The sequence below is a fragment of the Papio anubis genome, chromosome 6 (genome assembly GCF_008728515.1).
Source record: "Papio anubis isolate 15944 chromosome 6, Panubis1.0, whole genome shotgun sequence".
Classification (NCBI taxonomy): Eukaryota; Metazoa; Chordata; class Mammalia; order Primates; family Cercopithecidae; genus Papio; species Papio anubis.
In genome coordinates this window covers 401,814-420,194 of record NC_044981.1, presented here as the reverse complement: position 1 = coordinate 420,194, position 18,381 = coordinate 401,814, and the positions used below count along the sequence as shown (strand labels likewise).

Here is an 18,381-nt window from a genome sequence, read left to right as displayed (position 1 = left end):
TGGTTTATTTTCTGCCTCTACCACCAGAATGTAAACATCTTGAGAGCAGGGCTTTAGATACTGTTCATCACTTTATCCCCGGGCCTGCAGTTCCTCGCATGTGGGAGGGTGCTCAGTAAATACCTGTTAAATGTTACTGAATAGTTCGCATTATCAGAGGCACAAAAATACTACTTTAATTTGTAAATACGTTTCATATTAGCACCTGAAAACAAATCCATAGGCTTTTAATATTCTATTCAGTTACAAAATAAAAAATATATTTTTTAGTGTCAGTCACTTACTACATGTGGCGGGAGTTATTTGTGGAAGGTCCAGTGACTGTGGGGAACATGGAGATACATTTACTTCTCATCCCTGAGAAAACAGCAGTCTTTGGTGGAGACAGGCAATACGTAGCTGTTAATGAACTGCAGACGGTAGAATGTGAAGTCAATTAAATTATATACATTCTCACTGCTGTCAGAGGGCAGAAAATATAGGTAGCACTTTGGGTAGATGAGTAAGAGGTGACCTTGACCTTGTGTAATAGCTGTATTTCAAGTGGTGTCTTTCAAGATGTGGGTTTAAATGGATGAAGAGGGAAAAAATGAGTGAGGCCTTTCCAATAGAGAGGATAGCAAATAAGGCAGGAAAATGTAAGGTGCATTTTTGTAGGGAGAATATTTAAGTATTTAAGTGTCCTGTGCACACTACCGTAAATACTCTGTGAATGCACATTGAATTCAGTTTATTTTAAAGCTCTTTGAATACTCAGCTAAAGAGCTTAGAGTGGTGTTGTAGACTAACAAGGTAAATGTTACCACTTCAAGCCAATGTCCTTACTAACTGGTTTGGCATTAGGAATTCTATTCCTAATGGCTTTTGTGATCCATTTTAGAAAAATTGTTTCCTAATTCTCAGCCTAATTTGGATTGGAAAACATTGGGGTAGACTTTATCCTGCCGGTTTTCTGGAAGACCTCTGAGAAGAGAATCAAAAAAGCAGTATTTGAGTGTGAGACAATAAAGACAATTTCTTGATAGCAGTAGAATGTTCTGGCTTCTGGAATACGAAATGTGAGGTGAAGAGGATCCACACTAGATGACTGGCATCAAGAATAGCAATAGGGAGTGAAATCACATGTGTCCAAGAAACAAATAGTGGGATTTGGGGATTTAAATGTAAAGTGTGGCATTAAGGGAGAAGTCAGGGGAGATTTATGCTACAAAAATGTGTAAGTCAGCTACATTTAAAGGAACAGAAGAGTCCGAACTCCATTACTTTCTTTCCTAGTGCCAAAAGTTGTTTTGCAAAATATGATTTTTTCCTGCTACTTTTTGTGTGTATAGCTTTATCCTCCCACCACCACCCAGTTTTGCCGAACCGAGAATTATTTTTAAAATCTATTTAGAGAAAATAGTTTTTAATTTTATTTAATAACTGCTTTATTTAAGAGTGGAGCAATTGAGCAAGAAATAGCCTCAGAGAAGCAGTCCATTAAATCAACTAAGCAAGAATACATAGAGCCTACAGAAATCTCTGCTTTCTTCCCCAGCTAACCCAGGCCTGCACAGCCCCATGCTGGATCTCGATAATGACACACGTCCCTCAGTGTTGGGCCATCTCAGTCAGACAGCGTCCCTGAAGAGGGGCAGCAGCTTTCAGTCTGGTCGAGACGACAGTAAGTATCTCCCTCTACTGCCACTGGGCCCTTTAAATTTGTACTCGTGTAATTTCAAACATTCATCTCTTGGAGAATTCCCCAATTTGTGTTGTTACCAGTGCTAAGTATTATCAGCCATCATCTCTTTTGCTTGTTATAGTAACTACCAGTAATTTAATAATTAAAGTATATACTACATTTAAAGAAATGCTACTTGATTTTTAAGTCATTGGGTGCAGGTCAGTGTTTATTAAACATATTTAGTTCAAGTCTAATTTTACTCTTTCTGTGGTTGAATTTTTTTAAAAGGCCACAGAAAAAAATTCTGTGAGAACTGCATTAAGATGGAATTTGCAACAAAAGTAGTATCAGCATACCGTTTTTGATGAAATTTAAACTTTGGTTTGGAAAGAGGGATTGGCTGTTAATTAACCATAAAATAATTGTTAATAATTTTTCCTAAGATGAAGCATCTAGAATTTTAAGTATGTTTCATTCTGAACTTTCTGGAGTGGATATTTACCGTTTCCCTATTTGAGATACAACATGATTGACTTTCAGGCATTCATGCATCCAATCAGAGCCACTAGTCAGGAGCCGGTTGTGATCTCAATAACAGATACGAGAAACCTGAATACACCAACAGAAACATCTTACACTATATTAAATTCAGATACCTCTAAAGTTGTTTAAAATGTCTTATTCTTACAAGCATTGCAGTAGGGAATTTTTCTAAGGTTTTATTAATATAAATGAATGTTCATCATAAGAGCACCTTAAAGTTGGGTGATTTATTTGTACTAAATGAGAGGCTTCCATAACTGTTGGTATTCCTTCTTCTTGTCTGATTCTCGTTCCTCTCCCAGCTCACCGAACGTTAGAATAAACAATGTTAGATCAGAACTGTTTGCTCCTACATTCTGTGGGACAGCGGCTAACATTATATAATGTTCAATGTAATTGCACAGAGGAGCTGAGATCTTTTGAAACGTTATTCTTGGGAAAGATACCATAAAAGAATCCATTTGCTGCAATATTAAGTTGTGTTAGTCTGTTTGTGTTGCTGTAAAGGAACACTGAGGCTGGGTAGTTTGTAAAGAAAAGAGGGTTATTGGCTCACAGTTCTGCAGGCTGTATAGGAAGCATTGCACCAGCATCTGCTATGGGAGGCCTCAGGAAGCTTCCAGTCGTGGCAGAAGGCGAAAGGGGAGCCAGCGTGTCACATGGCAGGAGAGGGAGCGAGGGAGAGGATGGAGACACCAGGCCCTTTTAACCCGTTTCCCGGTTAGGGAAAAAGGTGCAGCTCACTGCTGATGCTCACTTAACTTCACATAAACACACTCTGTGAGGCTGAAGCCAATCTCGCTGATTTTCGATGTGAAAACAAAATATAAAAACTGTTCTTGGAATTATTTCTCAACAGAACGCGTCGCTAATCCTGATGTAACAGAAATCTATATGGCTTTCCATTAGGATTAGAGACAAGAGTGTTCTCAGGGCACACGGGAAATGGGTGAAACAACTAGATCTCCTGTGAACTAACAGAGCGAGAACTCACTCATTATTGCGAGGATAGCAAGCTATTCATGAGGGACCCGCCCCCATGACCCTCCTCCAACATTGGGGATCACATTTCAACATGAGGTTTGGCGGAGACAAACATCCAAATCAGTCAAAGGCAAATCTTTCAGTGCTTCCATTTTTAGATTTTCTTGTCCTGTTTTTCACCTTGTCATTGGACCCTTGACACAGCCGGCCATGGCCTCGCCCTGTGTCTTGCCACCTGCCATCTGGAAAACAGGCGTTACCAAGTACTGTTGGGAAGAAGAGACCGTAACTGCTGTCTCCAGATGAAACTCGTTCAGCTCAGATTACCATCGTGCTGTATTCAATTGGTTAATTGACTGTTCTGTTGGATCCTGAGCTGTGAAGGCAGAGCCTGCCTAGTTCAGCATTCAGGAGCCTGCCTTGTTCAGAGTGAGTTTTGATCTTGAGTGGAGCCACATGATAAGCACACGGTTCATCCTCAGTAAATATTGTCTGAATACACAAATAAAAGTTTACAGTGTTCCCTTAAGTAAAGAACCATTACTTTCACACCTGTGAAAATGAATTTAAAACTTCTTCCTGCAACTCTTAGCATAGACAAAGGGCTAATATGCCTAATAAATAAATAAGAGGCTCTAGAGCCTACACAGAGGAAGTGTTATCGGTCCTTACACGTGTGAACAGACACTCCACCTCACAATAGTAAGAAGAAAGGGAGTGTAACACTGCAATGAGATTTGAGGTTGGCAAAAACTCTGAGTGCTTATCATTTTGTTTTGGGTTTTCTATGTTGTTTGTTCATTGCACACGTCACACTGGTGGAAGTGCACATAACCCCTTTGGGGGCAGGTCAGTAGTATCTATCAAAATTACACTACAGGTGCTCTTCGTCCCAGCAGTTCTTGTTCTGGAAGTTTTCTACGCTTACACCTGAGCATGTGCTAAATGATGTAGGTATACAGTTATTGGTTGAAACATTAATTTTAATTGCAAAAGACCAAAGACAGTCTTGTCCATTGGAAGGGAACTTGTTAAATTACGATACATCCAAAATGTGAAAGGCAGTGTAACTGTGGGGAGAAAAAGAGGAAGCCTTTGCCTTATGTTTGAATACAGAAGAACTCCAGGATCCATCTCGCTAAATGGAAAAAGCCAAGCTTCAAAAGAGTGTGTTTGCCATGCTTTCATTTGTGTAAAAACCAAAAACGTGTAAAGAACAGTTGGGAGGGGGAAAGACACATTTATACTTGCTTGTGTAGATAAAAAGCATTTCAGAAAGAGTCATAAGTACTAGTGACAGTGGTTTCTTCTGGCTGGGAACTAGGCATGTGGGAGTGGTGGGGCAGGAGGTAGACTTTTCACTGTGTACCTTTCAAGTGTTATTTTCTAACCATTATTACCTGATCAAATAACTATTTAAATTATTAAATCCTTAATAAAATAATTACATAAATTAATAAATATATTAATAATTTATAAGTATATAAAGTAATAAATATACATAAATTTTATTAAGATAGTTTATAAAATTTGCCCCTCCTTCACTGGACTAACAACAGCAAATCCTTTTGCTTGAGGGTATTTGGAAAGGAAGCTAGCAGTTAGCCTGGCCGAGGGAATAAAAGTTCTCGTGGGAGTCCACCTGCCCCTGAAGCTGCTGAGTAGGAGTTAGAGCCTGATCCACGGCATCGCTGTGCTGTGGACTGGACAGGGTGGACTCTGCAGTGCCCCTGTGGAGTGCAGGGCAGGAGGCAGCTGGGAGGGAGCAGGGCGAAGGCATGGCCCTGGGGGTAAAAAGAAAGAGGGGAGACAGAGGAGATGGGTAGTGGGTCCTGAATTTCTACACTTGCTTTATTCCCATGAACCTATTCTTCCCACAAGAAGTCTAAGCCCTCATTTCCCAGTTACAACAATAGCTGTGTTAAATGATGTATAGCCAAAGAGGTTTCAACGTTTCTAGTTTTTCTTAAATTTCTTGATTATAGGCGGGGTTATTTAGTGTGTGATTGCACTTGAATGTTTCTTTGTGATGACTGGATGCCTCCCTGCATTTTCACTTCTAGGGTGTATGATGGCATTTCTCACAGGCTGATATTAGCTGGAATTTCACAATTGACTGCAGAGCAGCCCCTGCCTTTGCCGTTGGAAGGCATGACTTTTTGAAGAGACATATACTATCCAGAGGACAAGGCTGACAAGTCAAAGCCACCTCCTCTCGGTAGCCCTCCCAGTCCTGAGGCTATGGCCACCTGGTCCCTCGCCCTGGCCTGCTGGTCAGCCGTGATGAGGAGGGGCTCTTCCTTGCCAGAGGGCAAGGAGGAAAGCGGGAGTGTCTGGTGACGAGCGTACCGCTGCCAGTGTCAGCCAAGTGGGCTGCGAGCTTCCACGCAGACTCAGGCTGTTGCTAGTGCATGTTTGAGTTTTGGCGGGGGGTGGAGAGGGTGCACCAATATGCTCAAAGATGTTTTCTTGATTCAAAAGTGTAATCATAGTATTTTATTCTTTTCCCCCTTAGCGTGGAGATACAAAACTCCCCACAGGGTGGCCTTTGTTGAAAAATTGACCAAACTCGTCTTGAGCCAGCTGCCTAACTTCTGGAAGCTCTGGATCTCCTACGTTAACGGAAGCCTCTTCAGTGAGGTGTGTATACGGACCCGATTAGAGGTGGAGCTGAGTCACTGCATTTCTGGTCTTAAAAATGTTAGATTTAAGTGATTTTTTAAAATGTAGAGGCCCAACATCTCTAGCCATCGTCATAGTTTAAGATTAAAGTGTTATAAAGCCCTGTCACTTAGTAGCTATATGACCTTGAACAAGTCACTTTTCCTCATGTGCAAAAAGAGAATAGTCTGGGCACCTGTCTCAAAAGGTGGTTGTAGGGATTAAATGAGATAGGCAATTACAGAAAAAAGAAAGCTTGAACTCTTCAGGGACTCTGAATTGAGATAATGCCAGTCAGGCCCCATTCTGGGTGATGTGTGGTAGACTGTGAACAAATGATGAAACGAGGATAACACCTTGGCAGCCTGCACCCAGAACAAAGTAATCCATAGAATGTGTAATTTCCTTCAGAAAGAATGTGAAGATTCTGCAATCTAGCCCCACCATTATCAGCTTACAGAAGTTTTTATAAGCCCGTCCATCTTCTGCAGTCACACATTTATTAATGCTTTAGTATCTTCATATGACTGGTAGCAGAGAAGGACATAAAGGAATGTCTCTGAGTGTTATGTGTGGCACGTGCAAGTCAGTCACTTTCTAACCTCACCTCAAGTGCGCCCTGAAAGGCCTCCAGCTCCTGGACATAGATTCTAGCGCCCTTTGCCCCAGGCTGCCAAGGGCACCGCACCTGGGGGACTGAGAAGACAGGTGTTTCGTGTCTGTGGGAGAACTCTGCACACCAGGAGCTCTGGGGGAGATGGGGCTTCTGAGGGTAACGGCTACTTTCTGCTTCTTTTTGACTTGGCAGCACACAAAGTGGACATGGACAAAGGCTAAAACTGTTCTTGTTTTTTTGCATAAAGGCGCAGGCTTTGTGGTTTAAGACCTCTCCTCCTTGGTGGAAAGTGGCTAAGTGTTGGAGCACCTTAGGTGTCTCTGGAGTCTCATTTGACCATGAACATAAATTCATGCTGTTAAGAAAATAGAGATGTGCTCTGGAACTTTTTTCTTTGTATATTTGAACTCCAAGTGCCTACTACCCCTGTTGTAAACCCACTGTATTCCTGCAGCCTTCTTTATATGAGTGGTTGGTTTGCCAACCTATAAAATTTACTATGTGCGTAAAAAGAGAAATGTGTAATGCGTGAATACACACTCCTTAGTGCAGAAAAACCAATCTGGTAAGCACAACTTATCAATGCATTTTTTTCTTTAGTTTCAGTAACCGGTTACTTTATAAGTGAACATTCAAATATTAAAGCAGTACACAACTTTCTTTTTTTTGGTAGTTATGCATGAACTCTATTGAAAAGTTAACTATGCAGAGGAAGTTCTTCCATGAAACAAATGTCAGGTTTCACAGGTCTACATATATGAGAGTTGCTTATTGCTGGCTTAGGAAGATAATACTTTAATTTCAGTTTTGTCCTGATACGTTTTTCCAGTACTCTGCTTTTGTGTGTGCCACCATCAGTTTGTGCCTCTGTGAATGTCCGCTGGGCGAGCTGTGGGGCTCACCGTGCCGAGGTCGAGCATCGGGTCCCTTGCCATCTGCACAGTGGCAGTAGTGGCACCGCGGGCACCGGCTTCCTCTCCTTGTCTGCTCTGTTCCTAAACCAAATTGTTCATATGGGCAGGAAAGATTAGATGCTTCCCTGTCATGCCTTTGGACAGATGGCATTCATAGGTTTTCGCATGGAACACTAGGAGCATAATGGAAGCATCCAATGTCTATCACCTTAGGCAAATTACTTCTCTGCACCTACTTATAGGGCTGGTTTGAGAATTCAGTGAGTTAGCATAAGTGAAGTGCTTATAATAATGTCTGACAGATAAGTAAGAGTTTGCTCTTATTATTTGGAATAAAATTTTTTCCAATATTTCCACTATTTGAGATCTTATCGGCCTGGCACACAATAGGTGTTCAGTGAACAGAATTTTGTAACATTAGAAAATAGTAGACTGATGAACTGCTGGAGTAGAATTGAATAATGTCAAGATGAATCAACTCATCTAAAGAATTAGTCTTTTAGGGCTGGGCGCTGTGACTCACGCCTGTAATCCCAACACTTTGGGAGGCCGAGGTGGGCAGATCACAAGGTCAGGAGATCGAGACCATCCTGGCTAACACGGTGAAACCCCGTCTCTACTAAAAATACAAAAAACTAGCCGGGCAAGGTGGTGGGCGCCTGTAGTCCCAGCTACTCGGGAGGCTGAGGCAGGAGAATGGCGGGAACCCGGGAGGTGGAGCTTGCAGTGAGCTGAGATCGCGCCACTCACTCCAGCCTGGGCGACAGAGCGAGACTCCATCTCAAAAAAAAAAAAAAAAAACCAAAAAAAAGGATCAGTCTTTTAGGACATGGATTTTAAACCATGGTGTTTATTTCCAGCAGTGTTTTTCCCTCGTTCGCATCAGTTCCTGCAGGTGGCCCACCACACATGGACAGTAGTTGCCTTCCCTGCAGTTTTTTTGAGTCATAAGATTCCTAAGAATTTTTGATCTAGGATATTTTAGTGAAAAGGGAGTATGTTTTGCTTTCTTACAGATGATACCTAATTATATAGCAAACATATGAATGAAATATTTGGTTGTAGATGAAAAATAAATGATCTGCTTCAGAACTCATGCACAACATTAATGTTGACATGAAAAAATGACTCTTAGTTGGTTGTGCTGAATTGGATATGCCTATGATATTTCTACCTATGTTTATAAACGTAAAGCGTATAGCAGTAATTATTAATTACACGTAATGTGCTCTGCAGATGTGGGCATGTCTGAAACCGTGTGCTGTCTTCTGAAGAGCTGGAGGAAAGAGCAGAGGAGCTGGGGACACTTGCTCCCCTTGCCAGTCTACAAGTGAAACCCAGATGCTGGGTTAAATTCTGGGAAGAGTTCTGGGGCTTTTGATAGCTATTTAATCTCACACAAGAAAGCATGATAGTTTTTAAACACAATTTACTTGAATTTTCTTATTTTTCTTGTGATAAAATTATCTTGTTGTATTAAGAGCCCATCCGTTAAAAATTCAGATGAAGTTTCCAACAGTTTAAAAAATAGTCAGTTCTTCAAGCCAGTGAAGGCCATGTGAAGTAACAAATGTGAATCAAAACAGTGAAATCCATCCGTTGCTCTCACCACAAAGTAGTTTTGGTCTGTGTGTGCAGGAAAGAGTTAAGGTTTCTAGTTAACGAAATGGTTAATAGTAGGTTAAGATCTCACCTTTAGATATATTTTAAATATAGTGTATTTTTAGATAAAAATCTTTAAAAACAGCCAAATAATTGTTAAATATTAAGAGTCAACATTTTAAAAAGTTACATAACTCAATAATATGCAAATTAAAATGCCTACATATTCCAAAATTAGATTTTCTTTTAAAAATAGGGCAAACTTTACATAATCCATTGTGTTGGAGATATTCAACTCTTTATTAAATTAAAACTGTAAGTAACAACTGAAAGGGGTCTGCCACACAACTAGCCCCCCCCTACTTTTCATATATTTGGAGACAAGTCCTTGAATTTTACAGAAGTACTGTCCAATAGATTTCATCATGAACACTTGTTTGTTGGGCACAATTGTTGTGGCAAAATTTAGCCTTAATTTTTATATATTTTTTAACAACAGATTTTCACTCTTTTCTTTGATTTAAAAGTGTGTAATAGAACAAATGACTATGAAATAATCTTCCCATTGCACAGTCTTACTATGTACAAAGTTTGGTATCAGGTGCTGTGGAGGATACAAGCAGAGGAAATGCCCTTTGACAGACACTCGCAGTTTTATACTGCCCTGTGCCTCCCTCCGCAGCACCGTGGAGCCGGTCCGCGTGAGTCAGGGGCCCCAGGGCCACAGAACCAATAGGGTGCGTATGCTGTACCTGCACTCACACACACACATACGCGAAGAGGTCTATTGTAAGGGGTTGGCACATGTCATTACAAAGACTGACAAGCCCCAAGGGTCTGCAGGATGCACTGCCCAGCTGGATGGCCAATGCTGTCAGTTCCAGTTTGAATGCCAGCTGGCTCAAGACCTAAGGAGAGCGCATGTTTCAGTTCAGCTGTGAAGGCACGTAAAGCCCGCAGTGTCTCAGCTTGAAGGCAGACAGACAGGAGGAGTGCCTCTGACTCGTGGGAAGATCAGCTCTTTTGTGCTGTTCAGGCCTTCAACTGATTGAGTGAGGCCCACCCACATCCAGGAGAGGTTCTGCTGTGCACAGTGCATTGATGTGCGTGTTAATCTATCCAGAAACAACTCACAGACATACCCAGAGTCATGTGTCACCAAATGTCTAGCACCCTGTGGCCCAGCCAAGATGACACAAAATTAACCTTCACAAGGTCCTTGACGAAGATTTAGCTCCTGACATTCCAGCAGGTGCTGGGCTCCGCAGCAGTGTCTGAATTCAACAAGCAAAGCAGTCCTCCTAACCCCCGACCTCCACACAAAGCTCTCCAGTCTCTGCTCATCCAATTTCCCAACATCTTCACCTCCGGAAGAAGAACTGGGCGTGTTAGGTTTTTCAGGAGCATGTCATAGGGTCACTCCTGGCACATCTGCCTCCCAGGGCCACTCTCATGTGGAGACCCAGTGTATTCGGGGCATTTACACTTTCTTAAGTGTATTCAAGTAGGTCTTGGAGAACCTTAACCCTAGGCGATCGTTTATTCACCAGGGACCAGGTACTGAGACACACATGCATGCATGCACACATTATATACACATGCATGCACACACACAACAGACACAACGCCTCATGTACACGTTTACATGTATGTAAACGTAATATAACACGTGTGTAAATGCATGCATGTACACTCAATATGTAGACATACACATACATTTACACACATATGTATCTACAATATGAATAAAACAGTCACCAAAATAAGCATGACCTTTCCTCTTCTAGCGACAGAACCCAAATAATTTTTTTTAATTATTATTTTAAAAATTCTGGTAGCAGTTATAAAAGAAACAAATAGGGTTGTAAGACAGAATATCAGCAATGGAATGGAGGTCAGGGAAGGCCTCTCCCTGGAGGTGATATTGAAACTGACATGTGGCACAAGAGAAGGACACAACCACACAGAGGACGGCAGGGCAGCAGGTCCCAGGCAGCGAGAAGGATGCCTGCAGCACCAGGAGGGCAGCTCAGCATATCAGAAAAGGAAGGAAGCCCCGACGGACAGAAGCATCCTGAGCAGCGGGAGGGCTGGCAGGGACGGGCCTAGCTGGCGGCGGCTTCATCCCAGGCCATGGGGCGGGGAACAGACCAGCTTTCCAGTTTTAAAAAACCCACTTTGGTTGTGTGTTCACAGTGAACTGGTGGGGACAGATGTGGGGGAAACCACTGAGGTCATCCGGGCAGGAAACAGTGGTGGTTTTGATGAAGGTTTTGTCAGTGGAGGTGGAGAGGAGTTGGTAGGTTTGGTTGCATTTGGGAAGTGGTGGTCAGATGAGGGAGAGGAGAGCACGGATTCTGACATTGCTCCCAGTGGGCTCCTGAGTGAGCAGGAGTGCCGTTTGCCAAGCCAGAAAGACCTAAGGAAGAGCATGCTTGGAGGAAGCTTCAGATTTCCATTGGTAATGTGGTCGACTGAGATTCCTGGGAGTTACTCAGTATTCACATCTGGGTCACACAGGAGATATTTGGGCTGGAGACAGGCGTTTGGAAGGCATTCGGTAGAAATGATATTTGAAGCCATGGGAACAAACTAGACAGTCTAGACAGAAAAGATAAAAAGCACCCACGCCTAAGACCTAAGAAGCTGCAACCTGCAGAAGAGAAGCCAGGTGTCCCCTCAGCGAGCAGGGCGTTCATTCGCTCTGTGTCCACACCCCGTACCACCCGCCGTGTTCTGACTCCGGCCGTCACACTGGGCATACAGAAACCAGCTGAACAGACGTTCAGAGCCACTGGTGTTAGCCCCGCGGGTGCGCGTTGGGTGGGAGTCCCTCTGGGCACACCTCCTTCCTCACTGCAGCACCCAGGGCAGGAGGTTCTCCCTCAGGCAGCCTGTCTCAGCCACCAGGGCCCACCTGCTGCGCTCTTAGCGTGGCTCTGCTCACCTGGGCCACCGCAACCTCCTGCTGGCTGGTCATGCTCCACACTGGCCCCTCATTCCTTCTTCTTAATGTGGGCCTCACAGCACTCCCCTGCTTAAAACACCTCAGCTCTTTCTGATTTGTCTTAAAAATAAAGGAAAAATCAACGTATAAGTTAAGCCCTGGGGTACAAAGAATTGTGAGTGTTATTGACCAATGAACTCAGGAGTTAGCTTTTTGAATGATTATTGAGATGAATTGCAGGTTTAGTTTTTATACATACCTTTAATTCTTTCAAGACAAAAATGTATTTCTACAAAGAAAAAAATGATAAAAGCTGCATAGTTTAATATAAAATTTCAAAATGGAAACTAGAGTTTGAAGGATGTTTGCCTGTGTCTGTGCTGCCCAGTTTTTTGTCAGGTGTGTCCGATAGTTCTGTTGAAAACGCCCAACAGTCCTAACCCATATTTTACTTACATCGAGATGTTCATTATATAAACTAACCGTACATGCAGTTTTTATAGCTTATACAGAAATAAATATATATACAATGCACATAACATTGCTTGCATTTTAAAATTAACTTAAAGTCAATATCATGATAATTTATAATGCAAGTGTTCTTGACTTCAAAGGTCTCTTGACTCGTCGTGCATTAACCAATAATGGATGAGCGTTTTAACCTTAAAGATTAACTTTTGCATTATGTCAGTGAAGTGTCAGAATTTTATTTTACATTATGTAATTGTATTAATGCTTCTTTATTTAGAAAGCTTCCTAGGCTTATCCTTCTAGGGTATTTTATATAATAATATTTAGTTAGAAAATTTGTGAATAAAAAGTTCACTGAAATCCAATTGAACAGGTTTCTCTTTTAGTCCATATAAAGTAGTTTTCCATAGATTAAGGAGAAAGAGACATTGGAAAAAAACATGAGTTATATCAGTAAGCCAACAAAAATTAATTCTAGAATGATAGAATGTATTTTATCCTAAATTACACTGAAAATCTCTGAAGGAAGAGCCATAGTTTATAGTATTTAAAAATAAAATGACAGATTTCAGAGTTTAGGCTTCCTTTGGTTTCTTTACTAGCTAATGAGAAATGATGTTGACAGTGTTATCATGGCTACGATACTTGATCGTTTAACCATACGACATTGTTGATGAAAATGGTAGATGAAATTCACCTATAAAATTGGTAGTTTCAACTTAACTCTTAGATTAATTTATGGGAATTGTACTTAAAGATTTTAGAAAGATAAATAACTTCTCATTGGGATAAGAAAGGTTTTCTAATTAATCGTTCTTTAATCAGAAACATAGATTATGTCTTAAGCATTTCTTTTAATCAAGTTATAACCATATTTAATGTTCTCTTTATGTACAAGTGCTAAAGCATTTCTTATTCTTATAAATTATTTCTAATGCGTTTTATTTTGTTTTTTAATTTTTAAGACTGCTGAGAAGTCAGGTCAGATTGAAAGATCAAAGAACGTGAGGCAAAGACAAAATGATTTTAAGGTGAGTAAGGGATAATAACTGTGTCGGCTTCTTCAAAGGTTAGGGTTTTTCCTTTCTCACTTTGTATTCAAGACATCCGTTATTGCCCAGGAAGCATCTTTTAGTTAATGTAACCCAATTAATTACATTAGAATGCAGTTATGCTTGTTCCTGGTTTTCTAGAAAATGATTCAGGAAGTCATGCACTCGCTGGTGAAGCTGGCCCGTGGAGCCCTGCTGCCCCTCAGCATCCGGGATGGGGAAGCCAAGCAGTACGGAGGCTGGGAGGTGAAGTGCGAGCTCTCCGGACAGTGGCTCGCTCACGCCATCCAGACCGTAAGGTGAATGCGGGCACATTATCAGAGAAAGGGGAACTTTTTCTTTCTTAACTTTTTGGAAAGAAAATACTCAGTATGGAATATTTTTAATACGTTCAGTAAAGAAGAAATTCTTTTCCTTCTCTGTGTCCTTTTGCCTCCACTGTTTCCTGTTCGTCATCTGACAGCTAAGTTCCTCACTGTTCCTGGTTTTTATGTTGGACGAGAATGTTCTTCTGTTTATGCATCTTCTCTGTTGTTTAACTCAGGATTATTCTTATAGTACAGTCCCTGCTGTGGTCTGTTTCTGTTTTCAGCCTCATGCTGTAGCTTGTAAGCTCCATGAGGCATGATTATACAGTGAACGTGATGCTAGGAATTGCTTTGCAATCCCACTCTGCTCACTTTTGTTTGGATGTGTTTGTTCGCAGACTTACTCATGAATCGTTGACTGCCCTTGAAATTCCTAATGACGTGTTACAGACCATCCAGGATCTCATTTTGGATCTCCGAGTACGTTGTGTCATGGTCACGTTGCAGCACACGGCGGAAGGTGTGTTGAGATAAATTGGTGATGTTTACTGTACAACAATTACCTGCATGTGCCACCTCCTTTTGGTTTCCAAATCCTTGAAAACTAGGGAAAATTACTCTTCTGGAAATTTGAATATATTAATTCATCTTATTTCTAGCTGCTGAATGGAGTGTTTTTCTTTTTGTGATGTGTTTTCAAATCAGTTTAGTTGAGAATTAAGAGTGTGCGGAAACTAAGATGGATACACTTGAAAACGTTTAAAGATGTAACAGCATCCTGATGATAAATGTTAAGTAGAAAACATAGGGTCTAAAATGTACATAAAGTCTGATCTAAGTTTTGAAAATATATGGATGTGTGTTTTAAAATTTTAATTGGTAGAAGTCAATGTCCAGTCAAAGGAAACCCTGTTAGTGTTGGTTCTCTGGATTCTAGAGATTATAGATGAGTCTTGTTTTCTTTATACTTTTTAAATTTTTCAGGCTTTTCTACTTTAAAATCATAAACAACATAAAGGTTTTCTTTACAAAGCAAACTTTTGGTTATTAAATATTTTCAAAAATAGTCAAGAATATTGCTAAAATGGCACAGGCCATTACTGTCTACTACCAGGCTTTTTAGGTAGGAAGCTTACACCCCTGCAAAATTGGTGGGTGATACTGTGTAAACGGGAAGGGAATGGAACCCGGGTGAGAAGCTGGATGTTCCCCTCTTAGTTTATTCCCTCCTCCTCACCTAGGAACCTGAAGGTTTGAGCAGGTGGCATTCCCTTAGCCAACTGAGAATCATATTGCCCCTGTCAGGAATGTGTAGGATTCAAAAAACATCCAAATTATTCATCAGAAAGTTTAGGAAAAAAAGTACTGTATGACTTATTTTGTACATGTCTAGTGTTGTGAAGAATCCTGAATAAGTAGTAAATCATTGTCTCAAGTTGTCATTAAATCTAACCTAGAATTCCCCAAATTGGGCTATGCAGTACAAACTTTTATTTACATTAATATCTTATTAGAATAATCCAGTGAACAATAAGTACTTAAATCCTCAAGTCTACCAAAATTATATTCTTTGCCTACTTTCATCAAGTTTTTACAAACCTGTTATATAAAACAATTAAAAACCATAACCTGTATAAATTTTTAATCTGTATAAAATGTACTGAGATTATTCTAATAAAACGTATTTGTGTGCCTCTTTTCATATAGAAATAAAGAGATTAGCTGAAAAAGAAGACTGGATTGTTGATAATGAAGGACTGACTTCTCTAGTAAGTTAAATTCTTTTCAGTTATTAGTCATTAGTGTGTATTTAGAATAAATGGTTTATCATATTAACAGGGAGTATGTGCTCCATATGTTGCAGCTCTAAATAGAAATAAATATAAGCTTCTTAAAGTTTTTCTTCTCAGAGACATTTTTGCTTAACACTAACTGTAAATATTAAAAAGTTAATGAAAACAGTGGGGTTTCTTTTAAAGTTGACCCTTTTCATCCTGTATAACTTACTATTTTTGTTTGAATTACTTTTTTAAAAACAGAGTATGCTTAATTCTGAATTACTTAGCAACTTGAGCTTTTCAGAAAAGCAGGATAGAAGAGATGATGCTGCTGGCTCCAAAGCCAAAACAAACCAAACAAACAAAAACCACCACCACAGACCACTGCAGATACATTCTCAGGCCAGGCAGCCAACTGTCACCTGTTTCTAGAATCTTCTTCTTTTCAGCTGGGACTTTTAGGTTTGAAAGTCATCTTCATGATTTCACGGGTTTTCACACTTGTCTCACGGGTGCTCCTCGCGGTCCTGTGGGTACCTGTGCCCGTGACGATGGCCAGGCAGCGGCCGAAACATCCCAGTGGCTTTCACCAGGGAGGGACTTCTGTCCTTCACAGCAGCCTGGCAGCGTGGTCCTGCAGTCAGTGTCCGGGGCTGCCTCTGTCCTTCCCCATGACTCTTCACACTGCCTCCTGCTCAGGCTGGCCTCGTGGCCACTCGTGGCCTGGCTGCTGTCAGGAAGGAAGTCCAGTCCCCTCCCAGGAGCCGTAGCTCGCAGCGCCTCTCCATTTAATTGGTCGGAACACATTCCATGCCTGTCCCTGTCAGCAGCAGAGGCTGGGAGAGCACGTGGCTGCTCCTGTTTTCTGTCTTACCTTATTAAGAAAAAAGGATAGGTCAGGTGTGGTGGCTCACACCTGTAATTCCAGCACTTTGGGAGGCCGAGGCAGGCAGATCATGAGGTCAAGAGATCGAGACCATCCTGGCCAACATGCTGAAACCCCGTCTCTACTAAAAATAGAAAATTTTGCTGGGCATGGTGGCGCACGCCCACAGTCTTAGCTACTCGGGAGGCTGAGGCAGGAGAATCGCTTGAACCCAGGACGTGGAGGTTACAGTGAGCGGAGATCACGCCACTGCACTCCAGCCTGGTGACAGAGTGAGACTCTGTGTCAAGAAGAAGAAGGAGAAGGAGAAGGAGAAAAGAAGAAAAGAAGAAGAAGAAATAGCAATTCTAGGAGGCAACTAGCAGTTTCTGCCTCAGATAAGGAAACTAGAATGAAATGGTCTTGACTCTTGCCCAGATTTACAAACCAGTGATGAGTCAGGTTGTCAAGAAACAATGATCCTGCATAGTATTTTTAAATTCCCTTGAATTTCTGTGTAGTCGTTCCTTGGTATCCTCAGCACAGGCTGGTTCCAGACCCCTTCATGATACCAAGATCTGAGGATTCTCAAGCCCCTAGAAGTTGGCTTTCAATATCCTTGGACTCCCTATCCAGTCAGTTCCACCACTGGTGAAATTCACAGATGCAGAACCTGGGGCATGAAGGGCCGACTGTACTTCTCATGAACCGTCTTCTGGGGGCTGGGGAATTTTTGACTTATTCTATTCCTCCAAAGTTCAAGGTCCTATCTTAAGTTAATATAAACATATCATTGTACCTTACTTTATATATGACAAGGTGATTTAGAAAAGCAATGCTTACTAACAATTTTTTGCAAATTAAATCATGCTTAAAATGAGTTAGGGAAGTTTATTATTTCTAATAAGTCAATTATCATTCTATTTTAAATGCTTTATATTTTATAAAAATATTTTAATTAGGCCAGGTTCTGTGGCTCATGCCTAATCCCAGCACTTTGGGAAGCTCAGGCAGGTGGATCACCTGAGGTCAGGAGTTCGAGACCAGCCTGACCAACATGGTGAAACCCTGTCTCTACTAAAAATACAAAAATTAGCCAGGCGTGGTGGTACATGCCTGTAGTCCCAGCTACTCGGGAGGCTAAGGCAGGAGAATCACTTGAACCCGGGAGGCGGAGGTTGCAGTGAGCCGAGACTGTACCCTTGTACTCCAGCCTGGGTGACAAGAGCAAAACTTCCATCTCAAAATATAAAAGAAAGAAAATTTTAATCGGTTGGGTTTCTACTTGTCACAATTATTTGTATTTAAAGAGCAACTAGTCTGTAGTTAATTCTCCCTCACACTAAATCTCTAGAGAAAGGTATGGACCTGCACCACTTGCACAAAAAGACAGAATGTAAACCATCTCCACTTTTTATATTGACTACGTGGGAAATAATAATATTTGGATAGGTTGCATTAAATAGATTATATGAAAATTGACTTTATGAGTTTATTTTTAAAAAGCTTTTAAAAACGTAATTACTAGAAAATCTAAAATTTCTTACATGGCTTATGTTTGTGGCTCACATTCTACATCTATTGGGCAGCACTGGTATGAAGGGGAAATTTATTGCACTTGATTTGGAATCGAACCTAGTTCAATCCTAAAGAAGCCATGTGGTCTGTCTGACCCTAGAGTCTCAGTTTGTAAACAAGGAGCAGAGCCCGTCTTCACAGTGCTGTGGGCTGGGATACGGTGATGTCCTGTGGACCAAAGCACCTGGTAAACTGCAAAGCTCTGGACAAACATAAAGGATTTTTATTTGTTAAATTAATACTTGTGATCACTGGGGCTACTGTGATAATAATACATTCAGTTTACTATTTTCAGAGCTCTTTTATATAAACCTATTCTAATTATCATAGCAAGCTTGAAAACAGGCCAAAAGGGATCATTGGACCACTGTCCACTGAATCACTTGCCCAAGAGGA

At 41.2% G+C, this 18,381-nt stretch overlaps 1 protein-coding gene across 8 annotated transcripts in view; it reads left to right on the top strand.

The window, feature by feature from the left end:
- Nucleotides 1–18,381, top strand: part of EXOC2 (exocyst complex component 2) — a 200,665-nt gene that overhangs the window by 116,138 nt on the left and 66,146 nt on the right. For all 8 annotated transcript variants that reach the window (XM_021936926.2, XM_021936925.2, XM_003896943.5 and 5 more), the window contains 6 exons: nucleotides 1,538–1,663; nucleotides 5,709–5,833; nucleotides 13,370–13,435; nucleotides 13,598–13,755; nucleotides 14,163–14,284; nucleotides 15,472–15,533. In XM_021936926.2, coding sequence (XP_021792618.2) covers nucleotides 1,538–1,663; nucleotides 5,709–5,833; nucleotides 13,370–13,435; nucleotides 13,598–13,755; nucleotides 14,163–14,284; nucleotides 15,472–15,533 — 659 coding nt within the window. The remainder of the gene's footprint in view (nucleotides 1–1,537; nucleotides 1,664–5,708; nucleotides 5,834–13,369; nucleotides 13,436–13,597; nucleotides 13,756–14,162; nucleotides 14,285–15,471; nucleotides 15,534–18,381) is intronic.